Source organism: Sinocyclocheilus rhinocerous, unplaced genomic scaffold (assembly GCF_001515625.1).
Source record: "Sinocyclocheilus rhinocerous isolate Xijiao unplaced genomic scaffold, SAMN03320098_v1.1 scaffold642, whole genome shotgun sequence".
Classification (NCBI taxonomy): domain Eukaryota; kingdom Metazoa; phylum Chordata; class Actinopteri; order Cypriniformes; family Cyprinidae; genus Sinocyclocheilus; species Sinocyclocheilus rhinocerous.
The window spans coordinates 934,130-950,402 of NW_015626390.1; the positions used below are offsets into that span (position 1 = coordinate 934,130).

A 16,273-nucleotide genomic window follows, 5' to 3' on the forward strand; every position below is an offset into this window, starting at 1 on the left:
AAACGAATGTTTAAAAAAACTTCCAAAATCACCTTAGATAAACGGCAAAAGTCAACAGGCTTTTCAAAATCTAAAATACTGCCAAACAGGCGCTTTTGCATTTAGTTTAGTTTCGAAACGAAATCATCCACGATCGTCTTGTCAGTCTCACCCCACTCTTCTTGTCAGTCAGCTCGACTCACTCTCCTCATTGGATAAATGAAATCTGATCTGTGATGCGACTGTCGTTCAGCACGCTGCATTGAGCAGCCATGTTCCGTTTTTAATTGTAGTGTCTGTTTTTTTACTGAACTAAATTATTTTTATTACTATAAAAAATCAAAATGATGGTGGGGGTCGGTGCCGCGGTGGGCAAGTGACGTAACCAGTGTTGGGGCTTAACAACGGTATCACGGTCAGCACCGTCTATCGCGGCAAGCCTATTAGTTAGTACTTTAAAAATCAGAAGATTCAGATATGGAACAATGATAATCAGTAGATTCAAATCACTATCAAAATCAGCAGACTGACAATCAGAGCAAACAAATCAGAATCAATGCTTTCAAAATCAGAAGATTCAAAGATTCAGAATCAGTAGATTCAAATTCAGAAATCAAAATCAGCAGACTGACGACTAGACTGATCAAAAATGAGAAGATTCAGGTTCAGAATGATAATTAGTAGATTCAAAATCAGAATCAAAACCAGCAGACTGACGATCAGAATAATCAAATCAAAATCAGTAGATTCAAAATCAGAATTGAATTCAGCAGACTGCCAATCAGAAGAATCAAATCAGAATCACTACTTTCAAAATCAGAAGATTCAGAACAATCATAATCACTAGATTCAAAATCACAATCAAAATCAGCAGACTGACGAGCAGACGAATCAAATCAAAAACAGAAATTTAAAAAACTGAAGATTCAGATTCTGAAAAATCTGAATTAGTATTCAAATCAGAAAGATTCAGAACAATGAGAATCAGTACATTTAAAACCAGAATCAAATCAGAGTAAGTACTAGGGCTGTAACGGTTCACAAAATTCACAGTCTGGTTCGATACAACACAGTGGTGTCACGGTTCGGTTCGGTATGGGGGTAATTGGTTACGTCGCAATGTTGGAAATGCTCCTCGTACACTGCCACCAGCTAAAGACAGACAAACAATTATGTTAATTACACTGCTTGATCTATTTGATATAACAATATGTAAATACCCAACGAAGGACCACCTTCCTATAAAATAATGCAACTAGAAATGTTCATGTATACAGAAGATATTTACACTTTGGAAAAAAAAAAAGTCCATTTGGATTTCTGACCAGTTTCTGTCCTTTTTTCCACTATTTTTATCTGACATTTATAAGATACCAAAGCCTGCAACCCAAAAATTTGTTGTCAAGAAACGCACAACAACTCCATCAACATTCATTTCATAGCTCTATACTCTCTCTGTGCCGTATGTCATGTATGTACCTCTGTTTATTTTTATTTGAGCACATTTCAGACTAAATCAAACATCTGATAGTCTCCAGAGCTATGAAAGAGCAACCTGCCAGCAATAAAATATTCCTCGGGGTCGACTCCTATTCTGAGAGAAAGTGAGAAATTATGACTTATATACATTTGAAAAGAATAGTTTTATTAAATGGTGAGCACATGCACTACGGGTAAAATAGTTCGAAGCCACACACCCCTGCACTGCATAATGCTGCAAAAAGGATAAAATTGCATAGAGGAGTTAGCGGGGAGGTTCATTCACCAGCTTTTGTCCTGATTTCTGCCGACATTAACGGTTCGCACATCCACCAGAACAAATGGAACCAGCAAGTCACATGCAAGCCAACACAGTGTGAAGCAGTTTGCGTCTGTTGATTTGTAAACGCTGGTGCTCTATGGTTCACATTTTCCTATTTACTCCTCGCTAGCAGGCAGAACTGTGACCAGAATCCAAGTAATATTTTTTTCTCTACTATCTTTCTCGCTCACACACTGATTTTAAAATGGTTTATGATCAGCCTAATTTAAAGTGACCACTCATTTGTTTCTTTGGCCCAATTAAAGCATGTCACATAAATGCCCTTTATTTCAACGATGCAGCCACTGCACTGACAGACTGCTTATCACCATGACCACTGCTCGTCTCGCTAGAGACGGCCTTACAGAGACTCTTTTGGCTCTAAATGTGTCTCCTTGCATAGATAGTTTTAGGAAAGAAAGAGAACTAAACTAAAAAGAACCATTAAATACTAAAATATCTGAGAAAATATCATCCAAAAATCATCCTAATAATAATTTGTATCTGAATAGCTGCACATTCTTGACACAAATCTCTTTAGCATCATTATCTTTCACCCAACTCTATTTGATTTAATGTTTAGATGCATGTCTGTTTGCTAATTGTGCGGCTCAATCGTTTTCCGCACACAGTCCTCAGTTGGAGAGCCGCCGCTCACTTCAGTCTGCACTCATAATCAAACGGGGTATTTGTTTATAAATCACACAGTATTTATGGGCACTTAAGAGGCCCGTCTTTAGGCCTAAATGCACTGAAGCTCCATGAATAGCCAGTAAACTGCAGTTTTAGCTGGCAGCTACAGCTCTCTGCTGATTCAAGAGTCCTTGCAGGGGGGAAATGACAAAAACACTGGTTTGAGAGTGTGAAAAAAAGTCATCATGTCCATTTCTGTACAGTGGCTTCAGGTGTCCACAGGAAGATCTGAAAACTATTCTGTTCAGAATCAACAGAATAATATTCAGAATCAGTTTCAAAACCAGAAACAATATTGAGAGATACTTCAAAATCAGCAGACTGAAATTCAGAATATACAGATTGAAACCCAGAATCAGAAGAGTCAAAATTGAAATCAGTAGTTTAAAAATTAAAATCAGCAGTTTCAGAAGTAGGGATGGATGGATGGATGGATGGATGGGTCAGTAAATCAATAAATCATCACATAAATTAAAAATCCAGAGGATCAGAATCAGTATACATAGATTTAAACTTTTAGATTTAAATCAGTCAAAATAAATGCTTTAAGTAGATTCAGAATCAGAATTAGAATCAAAATCAGTAGAATCAGAATCAGAAACAAAAAATAAAAAGGATCTGAATCAGAAAAGTAGATTCAAAATTGGAATCAGTAGATAAAAATGCAATTAGTAGTAGATTTACAATTAGAAACAAATGAAGCAATCACTCCTTTTAAAATCAGTAAATTAAGTAAACCGAAGAATCAGGACACATAGATTAGATTTGTTCATAATAAATACTTTAAGTAGATGCAGAATCAGCTATTTTAAACTCTGAATCAATATCAGTAAATTCTAAATCAGAAGAATTGTAATCAGAAACATACACAATTCAATACCAGTAGACTGAGAATCAGAAGAATCTGAATGAGAAAAGTAGATTAAAAATTAAACTAGTAGTAGATTTAGAACCAGAAAAAAAAACATCACTTTTAAAAGCAATATATTGAGATTTTTAATAATCATAATACGTTAAAAACAGAAAATAAATAAATAAATAATTCCTAAGAAACAGATTCAGAATCAAATTCTACCTTGTTGCTATACTTGTATACACACAAATGTGTTCATTAATCATTTAATCATTTCCTGTGTACTAATAATTAGCATACTAAATCAAACATATATAAGTGAAGACTGTACAAACTGATGCAAAGAGTTGCACTTTAGTTGAAATTGCTGGAACTCAATACTCACTTAACAGTCTAAACCACCACAAATTTGTATTCCTAGCATATACAGAAAAAAGTCCAGCATATGCCTCACATCCATGACTGTCATCTTTATACTTTTAGAGAAAAGCATAAACAAAACTGAAATGAAAAAAGACTGAATCGGGACAGTAAAATAAAGTTTCATGTGACCTTCACTGAAAAACAGCTCCAGTCTGAGGCAATGAGATTGCAGGGTTTTAGAAGCATCCACAGGCCTGTTATCTTAAGTGCACAAATTGTTCAAGGGCTGTTTTTGTGCTACAGGCCCAGTTCAGTTCTGCTCTATCACAAATTTGCAATACAATACTTCAGTTTCCTTCCTTAGTTGTTGCTTCTGTATATGGACATAAGAAGATAAGAATGGACGTGTCCGGCCAGAAACAGACACTGTTTGTCTGCACTGTTTTGAAATGCTAATGATGATGGTTACAAATAAACCGGTGACAAATATGGGATGACGGATCAGTTTCATGTTTTGGTGAGAGACGTTTGTGACAAGAAACCAGAAATGCTGAAATTTAAATAAAGGCTAGGCTAAAATGTTGGGCGACAGCCAATCCCTGTGAGGTGACATCCATCATTAACAAGTCATAAGGTTTCTGGTGGATTCAGAATTATAATCATGTTGTTACATATGACTATATTTATTTCAAATTTGAAAAGGCAATTTGGATGCTGTTATACCCTACAAAGTAAACCCTAATATGTTAACACAACTTTAAGGTAATTATGCAGATCATAACAGTATAATCTTAAAGTTTTGTAGCAATTCCTCGACTTAATCACAGGCTCTACTCTTCAAAACTGCAACATAACAGGAATCCTTATAAATCTCAACATAACAGAACATTAAACACCAATACAACTCTCCCTATATTAATATTGTGCAAAGACACACTAAATAACACTTCAATTTCAACATTTATTCTCCTTATACAATAGGGCTGTCACTATTTTCATTTTATTATTATTATTTTTATTATTTTTTTTATCAACATTGCGATTTTGACTTTAATCACAGTTTTGACACTTTACTAATCACATTTTGCATTCCTAAATGCATTTTGATGTTTCAATTTAAACATATTTCAAAAGGAAACCTAGTAGAGTTTTATCAAAAAGCTGTAAAAAAAAAATGTCTCTAGAATAGACATAAGGCAAAATAATAAGTAAAAATGTCAAATCATGTCTCTAGAACAGACATAAGGCAAAACAAATACGAATGTGGGTAATAAAACCATAAAAACAAACACATGCATAAAAACACCTTTTACAAACCAACTGCAAATGTTTTACTAAGTGTCATCTATTAAATGCAATTTTAAAAATCATCAAATGTCATTAAATATGAAGTGTGTAATATGTGTTCTTTTTTTGTTTGTTTTGTGGAGGCCTTTTGTTGAGGTTAATCAGGTCAATAAGAGACTATTAACATTTTTATTAAACAAATGTGTCATTAAAATGTCTACAAATGTATAAAACTGATCTGAGATCAGGTAAAAAAAAATAAAAAAACCTGCATAGAAACTGGTTCACAAGCTCACTATGATCGCCCCCTAGTGGCGAACCACTGAAATGTAATTTTTTTTGAAAATGTTATGATATAACGAAGCCTCGCTTACTGAATTCCCATGACTTTTGTGTATTGACACACGCTCCGAATCACTGATTTGAAACGAATGATTTGCAAATGTTTCAAAGCTTCACGAAGCAGCGTTTCAAAACGCTAGAACATTTCACCTTTGTCCGGTTATGAGCAATAAAAATCTCTTTAAAAGTTGCATAATCTCTGAACCACCTCACGCAAGTGCTCGTCAACATGGGCGTCTATTATTGATGCCGTCTTCAGTAGTTTATTGTGTTTGTCGCATTTGTTTTTCATTTGTAAACCAATGGCCCGAGTCACTGTTGCCACCTTGTGGACAAACTGATTAGTAAGATACAAACAAAAAACGAAGTATACTTCAGGCTTTAGTCGCAACAAACAAATCCTCTAATGCACGCTGCAGGGTCAACCATTCATTATCAGAGTGAACAGGAAGAGGAAACCCAAGGAAAGAAGTGAGGTGAATCTTCCCAATGCCTTTCATGTCTTTCCCCTTTGATCTCGAGGCTTTCGCGGTGGGAAGTGTCGGGTGATTACAGCAGGACCCTGATGTGTGGATCTGTTCCATTAACTGTGACAGTCAAAATATCGTGTGATCTTTCCTGGATCGACGAGGACATTGTGATTGGCAACTATAGGATGAATCAGAAGTCGACATCGACAAGTAATGGAGACAACTAGACATTAGCATAAGCAGAACACCATCGTGCACTTCAAAAGCCTTTTTGGAGCAGGATGGATGTCGTTCAATTGCTATCGAACAAGTCATTTTGACCTTAATAGCTGCGACGGCGAACAAGATAAAACTGAGACATTCCTGCAGCTATGCCTACACTTACGACACAGGCCTTCAAATGATTCTCCCGAGCCGCCAATTTCCTCTGAGCAGACCTGCTGAGGATTAATAAAGTTTTATTCCTCATCAAATTCTCACCTCCAAACTACATTTCAATGGGAGCATGGCAAGGATTTTTATGCCTGAACCATGAAAGTGGCCCGGCCGAGCCTCTGGCGGTGGTATCGCACACAACCAGAGAAAGCTCAAAGTAGCTCACCTCAACTTGATTAGCCACTGCGGCTCAATAGACTGGCTCGCGGCGAAACGTCCAAGTGGTCGGATAAACGAGCGGTCAAAGTTTCATCAGCTGTCAGGGTTTTTTTACTTTGTAAGTGAATCCACACAGAGCTCAAGGCTGTGGGATTAATGCGAGTGAATCATTTGTGGGAAACCTCTACTAAACTCCTCTGGGCTATAAAAAGGAGTCTTACGGCGCAAAAAACTCTGTGAACTCATCACCGGCTAAAAAAAAAAAGAAATGTTTTGGACTTGACAAATCTGAAGCAAGCGAAATAAAGTAAACAAACTACAAACACGGCAGAAAAGCAGCACCACAACGCATCAAAGGGCTTCAACGTAAAGCAAAGTTCAAGCTTTGGCCTCTGGCAATTCAATTAAAGTCAGTAAATATTTTACTAGAATTTATGGATAAAAGTAAAAACATATATTTATATATTTTCGCTCCCAAGACGGTAGAAAGAAAAGGGGCTTTTTAATGAAATAATTAAGTACGCTTCAGTAATGCAGCTATTCCACAGCAGAAACAGTTTTGAAGTAGTTCACATCTGAAAGCCTCTAAAATCAACAAAATGCGAAGCATACTGAGTGTGTAGAACGAGGCCAGCTCATGAATGACAATCGGTTACAAACAACAAAACATATCTGCTCGCAAAACAATCGTCTGCATCGCATATTCATTCGCGCCAAGCTCCTAAACTCCATCGGATGACAACATCGCCAGGCGCTTTGGACTTGCCAGGATTTCAAGGGTAGTTAATTTAATAGGCTTCTAATCGAAAATTGTCAATGGGAATTGCAGTTCAGTCCAAATGAAGGGTCATCAAAGAACATATGGTGTGCACTGTTCAGCCAAAAGCATTATGTTAGTTGTTCGCAGCAAATTGCAACAGGTTTTAACCAGGTTTATTTCTATTATGCAAAAGGCTCTAAAATCACTCTGCCATTTTTTTTTTCATTTGCCCAGCATTTAGTTCACCAATTATGGATAAAACCGGACATTAAGGAAACAACACAAAGCCCTTTTGTAAAGGATGAGAGTATTAATGAAATCTGGCTAAATTAACTTATCAACCAAAGCATCCAACTGTTACTACTTACGAAAATTTCTTCCAAACTAGCATGACATTTCTGTTCTTTCACAGTAAAATGCCAGCAGAAAGGTAACAATGAGCGGGTTGTATGACGGAACATACAATTTATGACTCTACAACCAGTGTCAACCAGCAGAAATGATGCCATAGCATTTATACTGCAGTGAGACAGCTCAACAGCAAGCAGTAAACTACAGTACTCTGCATACTGTCATGAGCTCTTTGTAGACTTTGTTGATTATAAAGAGAACAATTTAGTTTTGACACTTCGCACTATTTTACAACATCTTAAACCTTGCCTTTTCCACTCATATTTATGATGCTGTTCTGAAACTTTACTTTAGTGTTAAAATGTAAAGCAGCATCTGTCTAAAAAAAGAGCTGTTTTGGGGTGTATCACTGGAATGACATGAAGAAACAGAACAAACTGAGACAGACTAAATCCAGATGAACTGTGGCAACGCCTCTAAGATGTGTATATATATATATATATATATATATATAGCGATATTATAAAGTAGTAAGTCACAACACTCATCCTGAGTTTAATGTTTTCAGAAGTTTAAACACCTTTTTTCACAGAACAACTAAACCAACAAACCAAACAAATAAATATGTATTTAATTATTTTGTTCACTGCTTTATAAAAAATATATATTATTCATTGTTATATAATATACAAAACCATGAAAATATATATTGTTTTATTAACAAATAATATTATATATTATTCATATGTGATATATAAAATAGCAGTCATACCATTAAAATACCATTACCATGGTATTTGCATGGTACCTTCTAAAACGTATCATGGTATCCCCATTACCATCATTGGTCTAAAATCGCAATACCATGGTACCATGTCAAAACAAATATACATTTATACCACGGTACATGGTAAGGGATATGTCTCTTGGTCTCTCTCTATCTCTACTGTCTGTAAAGCTGAGCATTTGTCATCATTTAGTTGCAAGGGCATCCAAAAAGGATTGATATTTCATTTACTTTCCTCCTCTGAAAGGTTACACACCATCCCGGTACCGTCCCATTTCATTTTAGCCTCAGATTCTCCTGCCTATCTCCACTCTTTCCATAAATCAAACATCCATCAAACGACTATCTTACACCATTCGTCAGTGACACTCCAAACAAGAAGTGAGACAAGAATAAGGTTTTCTCTCACGCTTTTTGTAGAATAACTCCTGCTGTTATGTAAGAGACAAAGTCGGGAGAAGCAGAAACTTTAGGTCACGCAAAAAGTCTCAGTTGAAGGTCTTTGAGGCGAGGCTTGGGCCCGCTTCCGTCACGCTTTACTGAACTTTTCTCATCACACTTCAGCCTTTGAATATTTCATCGTTTTATCTATCCATTATTTCCGTAGCCCAGGCCTTCCTCATGCTGAGTGCTTAAACCTGTTCCGCTTCTCATTAACAATATCAAATATTCAGACAATAAGTCCAACCCTCTTGCTCCAAATCCCCCTTGTGTCTCACCTTAATACATATTTCAAAAGCGCTGCCACATGGGGAACATTGACTAAGTTCCTGTGCCTGGGAACCTGAAGATAGCGCCGAAATTAGCTCGAACGAGGCAGTGTGATAACACTTGAAAGCTAAATGTAGCCTAATTCCAATGACAAAATTAAAAACTGACGCTGTTTGTTGACCTCTATTCGCCGAGACACAGATATGGTGAGACAGGTACTTTTTGCACCTGAAAGTGATGATGAAAAGAAAAATAGAGCGAGTTAGCTGAGGAGGTGGGGAAGGCGGTGTGAAAATACACAGCGCAAGCAAAGTTTAAACAGATTAGAGACTCATCCTTTCAAATCCACTTGGCCGAGATTTTTAGCGCTGGCCTTTGAAGTTTCTCTTGAGCTGTGCGAGTCGGGGGAAATGAATTCATTCGCCATTTTACGCCCGTGTTGCTGCTACCTACACAGTGCTGACAGAATGTAAAAATTCCAATAAGCTTTGCTCCCCTTCTCAGTGTTAATGAAATAAACCCTGGGCCATCTGCGTTACTTTTATACAGCCCAGAAGGGAAGCGCAGCACGGTCTCAGCCTTGTTAGACCTTTCGCTGCGATGTGAGGATTTGAGAAATTCAGGTCAACAACAAAAAAAGTCTAAACAATTACAGAGGGATGTAGAGCTCATAATGTCATATGGATCCATGCTCGGAGTGCTGATGCTGACATTCAAACAAGTTCAAAAGAAGAAAAAAGCTGCTAATGCTAACAGAAAAGCAGAAATGGAGTTATGTACCATACACATACTTTTTATGTAGTTTAGATAAAAAATTGTTTAGATTATACAAATGAATACCCTTTATATAGAATATTTAAATGTGCAAGGTTTTTAATGTGAATCCGGTCTAAAAACAGAACAACATTGTCAACTATTATAGCAGAATTTGGATTTGCCTCATTTTTGAAGTTTGTGTCATCTGTTTATTACTGTAAAGCTGCTTTGAAACAATCTGCATAAAGTGCCATTAAAAATAAATGTCACTTGACTAAAGATAAGCCACTAAAAAGACAACACTTAGAATAAAAAATAAATAAATAAACTTGTCAAGATCAATCAAATAGTTAGCAGTTGGATGACTAGTAAACAATTGTGACCCATTTTTAGCCATAACCATCATAGAAATTGAAATATAAAATCACACACACACACACACACATTGTGTTTCCATGTTTTATGGGGACATACAATAGGCGTAATGGTTTTTATACTGTACAAACTGTATATTCTATTGCCCTACACCAGGGGTAGGCAAGTTCGGTCCTAGAGAGCCGCAGTCCTGCAGAGTTCAGCTCCAACCCTGAAAGCAAAACTCACCTGCCTATAGCGTTAGTAATCCTGAAGACATTGATTAGCTTGTTCAGGTGTGTTTGATTAGGGTTGGAGCTGAACTCTGCAGGACTGCGGCTCTCTAGGACCGAACTTGCCTACCCCTGCCCTACACCAACCGTACACCTAAACCTACCCCTCACAGAAAACTTTCTGCATTTTTAGATTTTCAAAAAACTTTTTTCTGTATGATTTATAAGCTTGTTTCCTCATGGGGACCTAAAAAATGTCCCAACAAGGTCAAAATTTACAGGTATTACTATCCTTGTAGGGACATTTGGTCCCCATAACGTGATAAATACCACACACACACACGCGTATATATGTATATAGGGGGTATAAAAAATACAGTAAGAACAGTAATTTAGTGAAATATTACCATTTAAAATAATTGTTTTCTATTTGAAAAAAAATATCGGATGGATGGATGGATGGATGGATTCACTATGCAGGCCCAATCGATCGCGGCACAATACGCAAGATATGATCCGAGTGAAAGTTTTTAATAACACGATACTCTGTTTACATGAAATGAATTGCTTGCATGAGCGCCAACAGACTCTTTCTTAGTTAACTGAACTCTCGTTTATGATCCTCTATTGATTTACTCAGTGGCCCGGTTTATCTTGCTGTCTAAATATAGTTTCCAAAAGCACTTTCAGATGTCATTTGTGCCAAGCGCCTTTAGGAAATGAAATAAATCAAATCAGTTTGCCTACAGCGGCTCCTCAGTATGCACACCTCCAGTTCCTTCTCTCCGCTTTATTCGCATTCAAACAGCGGCGTCCATGTCTCCTTTCAAACACGCGGCCCTCTATAGTGTGTATTAGTATTCCTGAGTTCAAACGCTGGCATTATAAGAACTAATATAAAAAAGTGCTCGTCGGAAGATGTGCCTTTCAATCCGTCATTGGATATGCACAAAATCCAAGAGGAAAGTAATTAAAATCAGCATCCAGGGATGAAGCAGCTGCTGAGGGAGAGAAAGAAGATGGAAAAGAGGAAGAAAGAGCACTTCAAACGGCTCAGGCCCCCCAGTTACAGCGCTATTACTCATCCGAGCGCATGTGGGCTGAGAGCTGCCCGTCCTTGACACGCCAGCGTGGATCACCCATTCACTCGGCCTCGCGCTGAAGGCTGACGGGCTCTCGGTGTGCCACTGACTCAGATCAGCAGCGGCCCCAACGCCCATGACAGTTTGACACGGAGCGTGTGTGAATGGATCTCAGTGAATAAGGGCTTCAGCTAGATGTGCAAGACTGCTAGTCAGTGGGCGTCACATAGGAAGTGTTCAAAAACCGCTAGATGGAGCGCAATGGAACGGAAAAGGATGTAGCAGTCTTGAGATACATTTTAAAACACTATTTTCAACTTGATGTGCTCAAGGTTATGTCTAGAGCACTCTCACAAATAAAGGTGCTTCACGATGCCATAGAAGAAACTTTTTTTGTCTAAATGGTTCCATAAAGAACCTTTAACATCTGAAGAACCTTTCAGTTTCACAAAAGGTTCTTTGAAGGTTCTTCAGATTATAAAAAGGTATGAAAGAGATGGTTCTTTAAAGAACCTTTGACTGAATGGTTCTTTGTGGAACCAAAAATGGTTCTTCTATGGCATCGCTGTGAAGAACCTTTTAAGCACCTTTATTTTAAGAGTGAGGGCATGTGACGAAAGTTTCGTCATCATCATATACCAGTATTGCACATGCACAGCTTGATTTTTCTAACTGCCTGTACTTTGTGCATTGCTTTTTTGCATTAATTAGTTTGTCCACAAGGTGGCAACACTGGCCCGACTTGTTCATTCGCTGTCAAAAAAAACACAAGAAACTGAACAATGACAACAAACAACTGGATACGCAACAACAGACGCCCACGTTGACAAGCACTTGTCCAGTTCAGAGATACACGTTTACTAAAAGAATTAGCGCAGACACTGGACAAAAAAAATCTTTCTAGTGCATCTGTATATTTTTAAAGGCATGATGAAAAAGTCATGATGGAAATCAATTTATTGTGCAAACTGTCTGAAATCTAAATGACAGCTCAATGTCAAACACAAGAAAGTCAACACTTAAAAATCAAAATCAACATCACTAATCAAATAGTTATTAGTTGGACAACTAGAAGGCTACTGTCAGCCATTTCTAGCCGTAACCATCATAGATCGTGAGAAACATGAAAATAAAAAGTAAAACAGAAATAATATTATTTTATGATCATTTTATTTCAAAACTTAAAAAATAAATTAAGCATAATAAAGTATTTTAAGTACACTATTATGAAAAAAATTGGGGTTTGTAACATTTTTTTTCTTCTTCAACTCACCAGGGCCGCATTTATTTGACCAAAAATAAAGTAAACAATAATACTGTGAAATATTACTACAGTTTAAAATAGCTGTTTTATATGTGAATATATTTTAAAATGTAATTTATTCCTGTGATCAAAGCTGTATTTTCAGCATCATTACTCCAGTCTTCAGTGTCACATGATCTTCAGAAATCATTCTAATATGCTGATTTACTGCTCAAGAAACATTTCTGATTATTTACATTGAAAACAATTGTGCTGCCAAATATTTTTGTGGAAACGGCGATACATTTTTTCAGCATTCTTTAATTTAATAGAAAATTCAAAAGAGCAGCATTTATTTGAAACATAAATCTTCTGTAACATTATAAATGTCTTTACTGGCACTTTTGATCAATTTAATGCATCCTTGCTGAATGAAAGAATGTGACACTGAAGGCTGCTACAACAAGAATAAATGACATTTTAAATATATGCAGTTATTTAAAATTGTAATAACATTTCACAATATTACTGCTTGTACTGTATTTTTCATCAAATAAATGATGAAACCTTGATGAAAGACTTTAGAAACCATTAAAAAAACTTTTGACCATATACATTTTCTAGTAATTTCGCACTTCGAATGACTGAATGAAATTGTAAAGAGCAAAAAGTATGTTTTTGTTTATAATTTAACAGATTATTCTGTTTCAATAGTACTAAAGTAATCCAGGTGCATAGAAAATACTCACTTTATAAACCTGGTTATGGTCTTCTAGTGTTTTTCACAAAGTAAAAGTTCAAAATGTCTATGTATCTACAATTTGAATTAGCGCTAGAGTAAAAAAAAATCTTGCACATGAAATATTTTTCCACACAATGGATAAGTTGATATATAGCTTCACCATCACCCATTATCATGTCGTCCCGAGACGCTCATATTTAACCTCGAGTGAATGAATAGCACTCTTCCCAGAGTCTCTCAGGATTGAAACTACATCACACACAGGCAAACTGCCAGAGATACGCTTGGCCTTTGAATCAAACTCTCTCGGAGTCTAATAAATTCAGGCTGGGGTTGAGGTCAGGTGTGCGTTGTTTGTGAAACACAGCAGACCAGCGTGAATCGCAGGAACTGAAGAAAAAGAGACAGGCTTGGTTTCACAGATGCATAAGTGACCCATCATCTAGAATGGCTTTCATCCAGGCCAAAGAAAGGGCAAATATCCATCCAGATGGGTCATTTAGCAGTCATATGAGAGAACAACTATGGACATGTTGGGTTATAGTCTATAGAAATGACAATAAGCCATTTGGTATTTGGATAAGGTCACACCTGGAGTGGCCCAGAGCAGTGGTTTCCGTCTGAAGAAGGTCGACAGGGGTGAAAACAGACAGACACGCAGAAGATAGCATCCGTCTTCAGATCTGACCTCTATTACCGCGAGCGAGACGAGAGAGTGTGATCGTGTGGAGGTACCGAAAATGACCATAATCATCAAAAACACCAAGTGCTGCAGGAGATTTCATGAACATCTCTTCACTGCCTCTCGACTGTCCCCTGACCGTCAACGACCGTAATAGAGAGCCAGAAAACCAGGGTGGAAGAGCTGGAGAGAAACTAGGCAGATAAATGAAGCCGTGATGGAGGAAAAGGTCAGGGAGAGAAATCAGAGAAAAAAACAATCGAACAGGATTAGGTTTATATGGCGAACCGAGGGAATGGAATAATTACTGGATCTTCTCCGTGATTCGAATCCTGTCCTAATCAGTCATATCAGTAATTATTCACTCACTTTTCACATATTGCACACTCATGTGCTGGTAAAGATTACTGTAAGATTATGAAATGCCCTGAAAATAAGGTAATAGTATTCCTGTATGAACTGAAGTAAACATCAACGTTTCTCAGGTTCTCCAAGTGTCTTGCGTAGATACTGCTCAATGAGAGGACAACAGAGAAAAAGATGGTTATTATGGAAAATGCTGTTGCTGGAATGACATATTTCTTTCTGTATTTCATTCTATCTGAGTGCTTTATTGAAAGATGATGCATGTTAAAAAACCGTGAACCTGACACAGATCATTTACAAGACAAAAATCATTGAAATTATTTTCATATTGTTCTTTATAATGGCATTCGTCATCCATGTAAAGTTTCACGTTCGTTTTTCTTTTACATGGAAGATATTACTTTTAGGAAAATTTTAAACAGAATCAGAGTGAAGAAAACAGCTTTAAAATAAAGGTAAAAATGACATTTATTATGATTTTTTTATTTTTATTTTATTTATATATTCATTTATTTTCCTTTTGACAAAAAAGTCTCAATACGTATGCTTTTTGTTTTGTTTTTCTGCCACTGTTGCCAAATATATTCAAAATGTTTAATATAATAATGCTTACTAAAACATATGTTCAGAAGTTCAGGGTCAGTAAGATTTTCTTAAAAGAAATTATTACTTTTTTTCAGCGAGGACAAATTACATTGATCAAAAGTGGCAGTAAAGACATTTATTTCTACTTCAAATAAATGCTATTCTTTTGAATTTTCTATTCATTCTACTCAGGAATCCTGAAAAAAAAAACTGTTTCCATAAAAATATGAAGCAGCACAACTGCTTTCAACATTAATAACAATCAGAAATGTTTCTTGAGCAGCAAATCAGCATATTAGAATGATTTCTGAAGATCATGTGACACTGAAGACTGGATTAATGATGCTGAAAATTATAATATCCCATGCAAATAAGTCTAAAGACAAACAAGAGGAGCATAGGCTGCAGTGTTGCCTTCCTCTCCTCAGTTAATGGCAGATTGAGAGATGCTGGTTGATATGTTTACCTGCACCATTCCCCCTGGTGGCCTATGAGCCACACACACACACAGACACACACACACCATCACAAAGAGGCAGGTCTGGTTGTCTGGGCCGAGAGATGGCCTCAAGGGAAACCCCTGTCATTACCCGACATCTGCAGCCAGAAACTCCACTGGGAGAGAATATATGAGGAAGAGAAAGAGCAAGAGAGAGTGCTTTCCACAGGCCACGTATCTGTCCCTCACATTATATTCATAAATGCTTCTGCCTGTTTGACTTTCACAGAATCTAGACAAAAGTGCATGTTTGTTTGATGTTCTTTCTAAAGTAGCGTCCTTTACTTCATTAGTATTAGGGATGTAATGGTTACCGGTTTGACGATAAATCGTGATAAAATACCCCAAGGTTAGTAGCCGCGTCAGGAGCGCGAAGTTGCGTACAGCAAAAATGACGCGAATATTGAGGAAACGATGGATGGGTTTCATTCTAAAGTAAAGTAAAAGACCGCTTCTTAAACCAAAGGTGAACATGCTGGTATTCTTGTGGGTCGGTATATAATACAGCATGTGGTGTATGCCATGCCTAGTCTTATTCGTTTTTGTTAATAAACGTTTTGTAAGCTAGTTTGTCATTGTATCTTACTGTTTATTGTTGTTATGCTTTTTAATTAAGAATAACAATGAATCCATCTTTTGTTTTAGTCTTAAAAAGTTAAATATGTATAGATGTATGTAAGCAAATCAGACAATTATCTTTTCTTGTAAAACGTGACACCAAGATCGCGAATTCGAAAGTG

At 36.8% G+C, this 16,273-nt stretch overlaps 1 protein-coding gene across 1 annotated transcript in view; it reads right to left on the reverse strand.

The window, feature by feature from the left end:
• Window positions 1-16,273, reverse strand: part of pard3aa (par-3 family cell polarity regulator alpha, a) — a 481,339-nt gene that overhangs the window by 327,998 nt on the left and 137,068 nt on the right. Inside the window, exon 3 of the mRNA XM_016519585.1 lies at window positions 1,093-1,131. Within this exon, the coding sequence (XP_016375071.1) occupies window positions 1,093-1,131 (39 nt within the window). The remainder of the gene's footprint in view (window positions 1-1,092; window positions 1,132-16,273) is intronic.